Below are 12,015 nucleotides of genomic sequence, written 5' to 3'. Positions count from 1 at the left end.
AAACAAAAACCTAAAATGAAACCAAACCAAACCAAAGAGGAAAAAAAAAAAGTCTGTCAGGCCCTTAAAGTCAGAGGACATCCCTATACATGAGAGACATAATGACCTAGAGGGTAATAACTGCTGCACCACATTAACCACATTAACACGATATTGGTACATTTCCTCCTGCTCATTAAGAAAGGACCTAAATGTAAAGCTTAAACAGTGACCCTCCCACGACCTGATGTTTAGGTCAGAATATCATCTTGCTTTTTGCTGAACCCGGAAGACTTAGCACATGATAGATACACATCTACTCTATCTGGCACTGAGTGCCTATTATATGCTGAGTACTATTTTGGGGACACAGTATCCACCTTTAGGGAGCATATAGTTTGGGTGAGATCATATCCTATGTTCATGCCTATTCATGTACTTATCAGGCTTGATTATAATAGCTGCCTTTTAATTTATTTTAGTCTCCTTTGATCAGACTGTGAGGACTTCAAGGCAAAGAAGACATTTTCCCACTGCTGTGCATATTAGGTGACTTTCTGTTACTGTGGAAAAAGGTCCAAGATAATTAAAAGGAGAAAAGATTTATTTTGGCTCACAGTTTCAAGTTGGAGCCTGTGACTGATTATCCCAGATGCTTCTGGGCCTGAGCAAGGTACTACCTGGGGGAGCAAAGCTGCTTAACTCATGGCAGCTGAGAAGCAAAAGAAAAAGACAGTTACTGGGTCCTGTGTCTCCTTGAAGGGTGTGCTGCTAATGACCTAACTGCCTTCCTACCTCCTCAAAGTTCTACCACCTCCCAAGAGTGCCACAGGATGGTGACTAAGCTCTTTTTATTTTTTATTTTAATTTTTTAATAGATTGCAAATTGAAAATAAATTATTTACAAACATAAATGAATATAACAATAAAAATTGTCCAAAATAAAAATGAAGAATTTACAGATCAGTCATAATAGGTCATTGTGTCAAAACCAAGAAACTTCTATTCATATGGTTAGAATTCTCAAAGTACAAAGGAGTAGCCAACAAATATTTAAAGATTTAAAATTTCTGAATTTAGTTCAACTTTTAATACTACATTTCCAAGAAAAGTGACTAAGCTCTTCACATATAGGATTTTGGGGACATTATTCAAACCATGGCAGTATGTATACAAGGTCTGTGATACCCGAAATTCAATAATGGCTTGATAACTGAATAGACAATATGGATGCATTAAAGGCTACACAAAGCATAAAAATGACCTGAATGGTCTTTTGTATAAAACTAAGGATGTTTATGTCAATAGGACAACTTCTCTAAGCCATCACCCAATCCCAACTGCAAAATCTAGTATGAAAGGTGCAAATTTTTCTAACCAAATCCTGTCTTTTGTCTTAATTCTGATAACCTTGATGATCACATTTTAATATTTGTTTTACTTTCAGAGACAGTGTATTAAGTTCTTCTTTCCTGAAACCACAGTCACTTTCACTGGAGTATCCAGAGATTCAGTTCAACTAGTCAACAGAGAAATCAAGTTTGTAATTTGAACTAACCTTGCACTCAAGTTCTAAGCTTACGTCCTCAAGTACTAAAAGACTACAGGCTACATAAGATGTTATCACTGTAAATTCAATGTATCTTGAACTGATAATGCCATGTGGAAATGTAGCTCCAGTGCTGCTTAACTAATTTTTCTACAGTTGTTACTATAAACTGTAATTTTGGTGTAAAAGTTACCATTTTTTTCAAACAGTGGAAGGAGTAATGAGACTGGCCATCTTTTCAAGGTAGAATATGATTTATAGATGGATTAAATGAAGGATAAAGAAATGAGTAAGAACAATTCCAAGTACTTTGGGCCTAAATAAATCAAAGTATAGACATCATCTATTGAGATGGGAGGAAACTATGGAAAGAGCAGTTTGAGAAAAAGGGGGAAAGGAAAGCAGGAATCAGTTTTGAACCTACAGTAGAACCTTAGTTAATTTATTCTGGAAACTTGTTTGTAATCCAAAGAACTTGTATATCAAAGCATATTTCCCCATAAAAAATAATGGAATTACAGATGATCAATACCACGACTCAAAACTATTCATGTAAAAATGATTATAAGGGCCAGCCAAATAGCTCTGCAAGCTAAAGTGCCTACTTAGTCAGACGCAGGGACCGAAGTTCAATCCCTGAAGCGCCATGCCGGCCCTGCCCCGGGGGCATGCTGAGCCAACGACTGAGACTGGGCTTGGTCGCACTTGCTTTACCCCCAGAACTTCAGAGGCTGAAAACAGGAGGATCACTATGAGTCTGATCTGTGTAGGTACTAAAAAAATGTAAAAATAAATAAATAAATAAATAAATTTATATAAAAAATTTAAAAACCAATTACAATACTGTAATCTAATACAAGAAAATACCAAATAGAAAAATAAACAAATTAATTTCTACTTACCTTTGAAAACCTTTGTGGCTGGTGTGAGTAGGGTTATTGTGTAGGATGATGTAGCCAATTTGCAAGGGAACAGATTTAATACAGGACACATAATTTATAGGATTATTTTATGCTATCACCCAAAAACTCAAAATAATGAGAGCTCATGCATTAGGGACCCAAAGAACCCAGCTGAGGGCCTGGATCTCATGACAATGTGCAGCATGAGTTCAGCTTAAGACCTAGAGCCCATGGCAGTGTCCTCCATGAGACCAACTGGAGACCTTGAACTCCCGACAATGTCTCATGCAGGCCTGCTTCACGTATCTGTGCTGGCCTTGGTGGAAGGGGTGGAAGCCAGGAAGTCGTGCCAGTGGGAAAAAGGATCTGTGCCAACAGACTGAGGATTTACACCACAGCCAGCAAACAACATTCAAGGTAAGGACCAAAACTCCCTCACAAAGAACCGCAGCCCTCCTCACTGACAGCGAGGATCCAAGTTCCTCTGATAACAGCTAAGTTCATATCTAGAAAACTTACATAAAAAGCTTTTCTAGGAGAATCAACAGCACACCATCTTCTCCTCCATTTCTCTTTTTATGCTGTTGGCAAAAATCCTCAGGTGTGCCATCCACACCCAGAATCATATTAAATCTGTTTAACTTGGTGTCCAAGTTGACCAATAGTTAATCCAGCACAGATGATTCTCATCATCACTAATAGAAGCACTGCTATCTAATCACTCAATGGAATCTAACTTTTTCTTTTATTAAAAATTTAGTACATGGTCTATAGGGTCTCACTACACAGATTAGACTCATAGTGATTCTCCTGTTTTCAGTCTCCCAAGTGCTAGGACTGCAGGTGCATACCACCATGCCTAGTCTCAATTGCCATCTCAGCGTACTCTGTGGGCTGGCACAGCATGCCAGGGATCAAACCCCAGTCCCTGTGTGTGCCCAAGCAGGTGCTTTAACCTGCTGAGCTACCTGGCCGACCCTGGAATCCTTTCTTTCTTTCTTTCTTTCTTTCTTTCTTTCTTTCTTTCTTTCTTTCTTTCTTTCTTTCTTTCTTTCTTTCTTTCTTTCTTTCTTTTGTGCAACCGGGGATTGAACTCAGCCCGGCAAGCGCTTATTCTACTGAACTATCTCCCCAGCCCTGGGATCTGTATGTGCAACTTTATCAACTATTGATTGACCTTTTCTTTTTTTTGAAAATTTCATGAAAATGTGACATTGCAATGTCATTAAACAGATTCATTGTTCCCACTGCTATAATCTTATTTGAATAGTGCTTTTCAACAAAATTTTGCACTGTTTCCCACATTTTATTTACTTTATAATCTCATTTGAAGTGAGGGATACCCCTTTTTCTCCTCCTCTGTAGACAACATCTCCTCTGTAACTTCCTGCTATTGCTTGCAATGCAGATTCAGCACTTTGTTGGTAGTCAGCTCCTAGCTATGTTCCTCTACCAGCTCTTAAATGTCATTTTCATTCACCTCCAGTCCTTGGTCTTCCCTAAGGAAACAATTTCATCAACAACTGGCAGCTCTTGCTCATGAGCTCTAAGTCATGTCCAAGCATGTACTCAGGCCAGTGTTTTCCAAACAAAACTAAAGGTTCTGGTGACGCCGTTCAGGCAATATTGAAGAGACAGTTCATGATATGGAGATGATTTTTTCCAAAACTCTTTAGGCTAAAGATTGTTTCTTCAGTTACCTTGAAGCCTCACTGAAAGTGTTTTGGTGAAAGCTTTTTACAGTTTAAAAGGACCTGCTGATTTGTGGGCTGGAGGATTTAAGTGGTGTTGGGAGGAAGGAACTTGACCTTAATGAACTTGAATTCCCCCAGTAAGTGATCCTCAAAGTCTAGAGGATGAGTAGGATCATTATCCATAACCAGCAGGGCTCAGAATAGCATATTCCTATGTAAATGGTGTATCTTCACTGCAGGACCAAAGACCTCATTGATCTACTCAATGAACAAGAAGTGAGTGACAAACCTTGCTGCTGGACCTCCACATGGTGTCTCACTGGCTCTTTTACACCCATTTCTTGAAGGCTTGCAGATTCTTGGAGTGATACACAAGCAGGGGTCTGACTTTGAAATCCCCACTTACATTAGCACAAAACAAGAGGGTAAGATGCTCTCTCATGGGCTTGTGACCTGGCACTGCGTTTTCTTCTGTAAGGTAGTCCTTTTTGGCAACTTTTTCCAAAAAATCTCCATCTCATTGCAGTTAAAAAACTTACTCTGGCAGGTAATTCTCAGAATCTATGAGCTTCTAGAACTCAGCAGTGAATTCCTCAGCTGCCTTAGCATCCAAATTCAAGCCTCTGCATGGCTCACCATATTATGGAAGCTACTTCTCCTTTTAAAGTTATGAAGCCATCTCTGCTTGCCTTAAAGCCTTCTTCATTTCCTGTTGATGTACTTGGTAGCTTATTTATGAGATCAGCATACAAGGCCTTTGCCTTCACACAGATAAAAGTTCTTAGTCACACTGTTACTTGCTAGTTGCTTCTCATTTATCCAAAACAGAAGTAACTTTGCTACATCTCCCACCACACATGGCCATTCCTTCCATATTCTTGTGAACCCTTTTGCTGCACCTGGCCCCCTTATTCCTTCTTAAATATCATGCAAATGGTCAACAGAGATTCTTATAAAATCTTGCAGTTTTAGCTACTTGTATACCTCGTTTGTACTTCTTAGTGATTTCGTTCTTAAATTCTACTATAATCATCTCCTTCTAACCACAATTGTTTTTCTTTTAACCACCTTTCTTTTCAACTTTTCCTGCATGGGCACCATTAGATATGCTCATCCAGATACTGACTATGGTAGTGTTAATAAACTTGTTTGTTATATATCGTATTAAATCTAACTAGCAATAAGACAACAGAGAAAAGCATCTATATCAGTAGCCTGACCTAGAATGAAGCAAAACACTCCTAAACTGTATGGACTGTCAACAGGTGCTCTGAAGTGACCAAAAATATACTAGAGTTAATTTTTTTTTTTTTTTTTTTTTTTTTTTGCAGAACCGGGGATTGAACTCAGGCCCTTGCGCTTGCCAAGGAAGCGCTTATTCCACTGAGCCTCTCCCCGGCCCCTATACTATGGTTAATCATGGGCATCTTCCTTTTTTTTTTTTTTTTGTAGCACCAGGGATCAAACTCTGAACTTTGAGCTTCCCCATCTTGGCATCTTCCAATGTTCTCATAAACCACTGATTTCTACCAAATACTGTGGCCTAAGCCTGAGCATCTGAGCATTGAAGCTGATCACCCACAATCCCATAGCAAAGAAAAGAACTTCTGGCTCCTTGTGACATTCAGCATGACATACTACTCATATTGCAAGACATCATTTGTTTATCAAGTTGTAATGTATTAAGAATGTTTGCTCAGGGCCAGGGAGATGGCTCATAGAACAAGTGCTTGCCTGGTAAGCACAGGGTCCTGAGTTCAATCCCTGGTTCTTCAAAAAAAAAAAAAAAGAATGTTTGCTCAGCTGGGGTTATAGCTCAGTGCCACAAGTGCCTGCCTGGCAAGTGCAAGGTTCTGAGTTCAATTCTGCTCCCCTCAAAGAATGTTTGTTCATCTTGTAAAACACTCAGAACAAGTTACTTACAATCCAAGGTTCTACTATAGAGAGATGGCTCAGTGGAATAAGTGCTTCCCTGGCAAGTGCAAGGGTCTGAGTTCAATCCCCGGTTCCACCAAAAAAAGAAAAAACAAAAACAAACAAACAAAAAACAAGGTTCTACTATATTGCATTTGAACACCTATCCAACACCCATGTGGAAATTTCAAATAGACTTCAACTATAAGGCAGTTGAGGAATAGGTCTGGGCTAAAGATATAATTTTGGGAATCCTAAATATATGGGTAGCATTTTAAGTCACAAAATTAGATGTCATAAGGAGAATACAAAGGAATGAAAACTGCAAACTGACCTATGGGGCATGCCAATGTTTAAGGGTTGATGAGACAATCAACAAAGGAGACTGAGGAAGAGGGCTGATGAGGCCAACTGAGAGCTACAGAGAGTAAACTGTGATGTATGCTGCTAACACACTGAATGGCATGAAGATTAAAAGGCAATGGCCTTGATTTATGACTGTAAAATGGTTCAAGTGAAGTTTAACCAGAGTGGACTCAAGAGAGAATAAGCAGGAAGAATATAAGGATAGACAACAACCTTCAAGGAGTTTTGACATAAAGGGAAATGAAAAACATGGAATGGCAGTAAAAGGGTATATTATATGGACTCAAGACTGGTTACTGACAATGTGCTGCAGGAAATGATTTAGTACAGAAGAAAGCAAAGTGTGATGCAGAAAACGGAAAGATTACTTATTGGAGCTATGCCCTTATGTGAGCAAATGGGGATAAGTTACAGTGTACAAGCAAGAGGCTGTCTACATGCAAGAGTATGGGCATTCCATCAATAATAACAGGAGGGAAGGCAGCAGCATCAGCCTGTCGAGTGCTGGGATTGCAGGCATGCGCCACCACACCCAGCTCAGCAAGTGGATGGTAATCAGGCAGGATGGCAGATATGCTGGAAGAAATGGGTCTGAAATTTTTTCTGGTTTTTTTAGGCAAAGTGGAAGCAAAGTCTAAGAGTGTGGCACATCAATGAGATCTTGAGCTTTGGAGAAAGAATATATAAGGTCTGCATGATCCTTGCTATTCCAGAGTCTACAGTTCACTGTGGAAAATGGGTATGTTTCAGTGAAATGAATTTTTGAGAAGAAGAAACAGAGGTGCCACAAAAAGGAAACCAGACCACCAGGACTTAACTGCAGCTGAACAGGGAATTTCTGCCAGAGGCATCACTTAAAGCAGAGGTCAGCAATTTTTTTCTGTGAAGAGCCAGCTGATATATATTTTAGGCTTCGTAGTTCACAAATTTACTAGCACAACTACTTAATTCTGCCCTTGCACTTTGAAAACAGCTACAGATAATATGCAAACAAGCAAGACTGTGACACAATAGAATTTCAAGATAGAGGTAGCAGATCAGACTTGGCCCATAGCCTGCAGTTGTTGAGCTCTGATTTAAACCAAGACTTAGAGGAGTTACAAAGAATAGATTCAAGAAGTAATGGCAAGAAGAAGTGTTTCATACAGAGGGAAGTATATCTAAATATTTAAATTCTTTGTTACTTCTAATTCTCACTTTCATTATGGTCTTCCCAAAAGATGACAGGTTAATTTTTCTAAATGACTGTCTTAGTGTACTTTCTTATCCAAGAATCTACAAGAAACTGGGCATGGTGGTGCATGCCTGTAATCCCAGCACTTGGGAGGTGGAGGCAGGAGGATCATTCTAAGTTAAAGTCTGGGCCACAAAGTAGCTCAAGGCCAGCCTAGACTATATAGTCTAAAGGCTACCACCTATTTTGACCATCTTCTCTTACTTAAAACCACAAAGAATCCACTCTAATATTGGTAATAAATAGTGCTTTTAAAAATTCTGATGCCTTAGCCAAATTTTATACTTGAAATTAGAATCTCTGTTGGTGGAACACACATATTAACATTACTTTAAAGCTCCCATGGTTAGTCTAATACACAATGTGGTGTGAGAAGTAACGCAGTATACCACATATTCCTATGCTTATTTTTATTCATATGGGCCTTTATACATGCTTTATAACTTGTTAGAAGCTAGGATGCTGACTACCTCGGTGACAGTAAAAAGGGGCACTGGAGGGAGGGTGCTTCTGGGGTGCTGGCCAGAGCCATGCCTGTTTCAGTGTGATAATCTACTGAGCTGTACTACACTGATCCGTGTCCTTTCCTACAGGCATTTTATATTTAAAGAGAAATGTTTTTAGGGCAACCTATTTGGGACCCCTTCTGCCTCTCAGGAACTATTTTTATTTTCCATTCCTCTATTTCTTTTCTCCAATAAATTTTCCTACTCTTAACGTCCAAAAAGAGAAATGTTTTTCAAAAGCTAAGCATCACTAATAATTTGCATAATCATTTCCTTTTCCAGAACCAAGTTCTTAAAAATGTAAATTAAGCACACCGAACATATTAACAATAAAACAAAATGAACTATTTGTGAAATGATCCGAAAATGAACAGTTAAAAAACAAAGTTTCATGGGGCCGGGGAGAGGGCTCAGTGGAATAAGTGCTTCCCTGGCAAGCGCAAGGGTCTGTCTGAGTTCAATCCCCGGTTCTGCAAAAAAAAAACCAAAACCCCAAAAAACCAAAACCAAAAACAAAAAAACAAAAACAAAAAACAAACAAACAAAAAAAGAATACAATAAATACCACATAAACTTTAACGAATTCTTATATTCTGTATTATAGTTAAGAAAAATACCTGCACATCTAGTCGCCATTCAAGGCTATGGTAAGTGGGAAGGTCAGGTGCTAGTTCATTTAGAATAGTTCTGATCTCCTTTCTGTTGTCCAGATAAAGCTGAAGCAGTAATTTGTTTAATTCTTCAGAGAATCCCAAAACAAAAACAGAGTCTTGGAAGTCCAGTTCAGATATCTGAAAGTAAATTAATTTTAACATCAAACTGTACCTTTGTCTAGTAAAGGTTGGCTAAAAAAAATTATACAAAAGATATATATGATATTCCCTAATTTTGTCTCTAAAATTTCTTAAAGACAACCATTGCCTACTATTTCAAGACATGACTTAGTGATATATAAGAATAGTTTAAAAGTACAAAAGGAAAGAAGTGATACGCTCAGCTTTGCCTATTTTCCATCATGCCAGATACTGCTAATATGCAAAGAAATCACTTCATTTTTTTCTTCTCTTACTATACATACACTATGGCAAGTAGTTTGACAACATACAGAATTATACAGAAGACAAATTACTCTTATACTAGCAAGAAGTATTCATAATAGCATATGCTATTGTTTAGGTATTCTTCAGAACAGTAATGACACCATTAACAAATTATTACAATATACAGGCATCTGCCACAATTATAACGTAGAGCACAATAGACCTTAAAGAAAAGTATTCAGATAATACAAAGCAGTTTTCAGAAGCCCTTACCATAAGCTTCGAGCTCTCAGTGAGGAGATAGGTTAAGCCTTCCACACCATGCTGGACAGTGTCACTGCTCACATTGAGTTTTCCTGAGAAGGAAAAATGAACCAATTATTCTGTGATACCTATCCTTTTACTCAAACTATTTAAAATATTTTCAATTATTCCACGTTTTTAAACACTGAAATACAAAAGAGGCAGCTGGTCAGAATCTCCTCCTCCCCTGTACTTCCTGCCAGATGCTTTCCGCATTTCCAGCCATATAACCGTAACAAAATGCAGACTCGTGGGGAGCAGCACCAGGCGCTCACTACGTCTGTCTAGCACGAAGCCTTCAAGCCTGACAGAAGAGGAACTCAACAGGGACTTTACTTAATCCCAGAGTTCCACCCTCATTCGGGGAAAACAATCACACTTCGGCCAAAGCAGCTGTTTGGATACTTAATGTTAACCAGCCCCTTGCTAGATGTTTACCCCGGACCCATCTGTTCCCACAGCCTTTGGTGCACGCCATCTGGTAAGCATCGTAATATTTCTGAAAGGCAGGCGGGTCACACGAGCATTTTCAACACGGTGAGACTGATTAGGTATGGACAGGCAGGGTTTGCGCCCCAACCCAGAAGCTCTGGTGGTTTTAAAGTGTCACCACGGGAGCAAGACCCTGGGCCTCGGCGGGAGTCCCCTTCTCAGGCGACCCCGCACGGCCCGCACTTCGCACGCTGCTCGCCAGCCCGGCTCTCTCTTCTTACTGGCGGCGCCTTCGTAGATCTTGGCGTTGGACCCTCGCCTCAGGAACTCCACCGCGATGCGCCCGAACTCGGCGACCACTGGAACGGAAGTCAGCAGGCCGTGAGCCCCGGGCGCTCCCCTGGGCGTCCTCCCCGCCCCCGGGACGCGGGCCCCGCGCGCCGGTACCCGCGCTATCCACTTGCGGCAGGAAAGCCAGGTGCTCCCTATGCTCCTCCGACAAGTCCAGCAGCATCTTCTCCGCCGAGCCGATTTCAGCGGTGGTGTCGAACCCGCCCTCGCAACTTCCGGCGTGCGAGTGCAAGCGCACAGAGGCTCGGGCGCCGCAGTGCCCCGCGCGTTGGGTTCCGGGCTCTGGCGGTCTGACCAGCGGAGGCTCGGGGTGGGGAAGGCTGGGTGCGGTAGAGCATAGTGTAAGAGCGCGAGAGTCTTCCCATCCTGCGAAAGTGTCGTGAGCGCATGGTGCTAGCCTTTGAGGGAAAGGAAAAGGTGTTTAAAATCTGGCGTGTCCCCTCCCGGAACATTCAGGGATAAAAGCGAAACCATTTAATACTGGTTAAGTGCTGGCTGGGCATAGTTGCGCACACCGTAATCCCAGCACTGGGGAGGTTGAAGTAGGAGGATCGCTGTGACTTTGAGGCCAGCCTGAAGTGCATAGCAAAACCCTGTCTCAAAAAAAAAAAAAAAAAAAAAAAAAAAAAAAGGTTGTTAATGTTTATTAATTTATTTTCAGTTCATAAGAAGAGTTCTGTGGTAGATTCATTACTATTTCCATTAGAGATAACGAAACAGAAATAACAACTGAAACTTTTGTAACATTATTAGTTTGCCCAGAGCTCTTCTGTATGTTAATGTATCTTATTTAATAACCTCAACATGAATGTCCTCTATTTTACAGGTTAGGAAACAAAGCTCTAAAAATGATATGTCATTGACATATATCATTGACAGCTGGAATGAATGAGATGATCCGATGCCTTGCCCACCAGCTCCAAAGGCCATACACCAGGCTGAACACAGAAGGTGTAAGAGCAGGAGATTGAACCCAAAGTCTTGGCACTGAGTTACATGCCCAGTCCACTTTTTATTTTGAGACCAGATTTTGTTATAGTTGCTATTGTTGGGGCTGGGCTTGAATTTGTGATGTTCCTGTCTCAGGCTCCCAGATTGCTAAGATTAGATCAGTGCCACCCTGACTGGCAAACTACAGGTGTATAACAAATTTTCCGAGGTACTGGGGATCCACCTAGGGTATTACATATGTTAAATACACACTTCACCATTGACTAACATCCCCAGACTCTGTAATAACTTTTAAGAATGATTGTAAATTAGGATAAATACAACGATGATGAGGATAATCAAAGCTTATTGAATTCAGAACAATGCCATTATTTTTATGTTTTGAAGATGTATGAGAATTTGGCCCCTTTTTGAACTCTTCTCATTGGTTTGGTTCAAATACATGAGATAGGATAATAACTAATAGGAATATGACTCTCCAAATCTCTCTTTAGTGTTGAGAACAAAGGATAAAGAAAAAGGAAAGACAGACTTTACATTTGTTGTTTATGTCTAGGGATTTGGGGATATTCCCTGAGCTTCTCCATCCTAGGCAAATATTCTACTACTGAGCTACTCACTCATCAAGAGACAGCACTATACTTTTGAGTCCCTCAGGTAGACATAGAATTGGAAATTTTCCAGCTCCTCTCTGTGTCTGCGTTAGCCTTCACATCTGACTGAAATGGTTACCTTGTCTTGGGCACAAAAAGGCAAGCCCTTGAAATTATCAGTTAGGTGTTGAATCCTCAAAG

General features: G+C 40.3%; 1 protein-coding gene across 2 annotated transcripts in view; it reads right to left on the bottom strand.

Moving 5' to 3' along the window:
* The window catches only part of Commd2 (COMM domain containing 2), a 17,192-nt gene extending 6,709 nt beyond the window's left edge, over positions 1 to 10,483 (bottom strand). Inside the window, exons 1-4 of one of the 2 annotated variants that reach the window (XM_004637776.2) lie at positions 10,367 to 10,483; positions 10,201 to 10,278; positions 9,458 to 9,540; positions 8,762 to 8,935 (exon numbers count right to left, since the gene is read on the bottom strand). In XM_004637776.2, coding sequence (XP_004637833.1) covers positions 8,762 to 8,935; positions 9,458 to 9,540; positions 10,201 to 10,278; positions 10,367 to 10,433 — 402 coding nt within the window. In that variant the 5' untranslated portion in view covers positions 10,434 to 10,483. The remainder of the gene's footprint in view (positions 1 to 8,761; positions 8,936 to 9,457; positions 9,541 to 10,200; positions 10,279 to 10,366) is intronic. The other variant, XM_023722823.1, reaches the window with a different exon arrangement.
* Positions 10,484 to 12,015: the final 1,532 nt, after the last annotated feature.

Source organism: Octodon degus, unplaced genomic scaffold (assembly GCF_000260255.1).
Source record: "Octodon degus isolate 3935 unplaced genomic scaffold, OctDeg1.0 scaffold00093, whole genome shotgun sequence".
In the NCBI taxonomy this organism is placed as follows: Eukaryota; Metazoa; Chordata; class Mammalia; order Rodentia; family Octodontidae; genus Octodon; species Octodon degus.
This window is presented reverse-complemented; position numbering and strand designations above follow the sequence as displayed.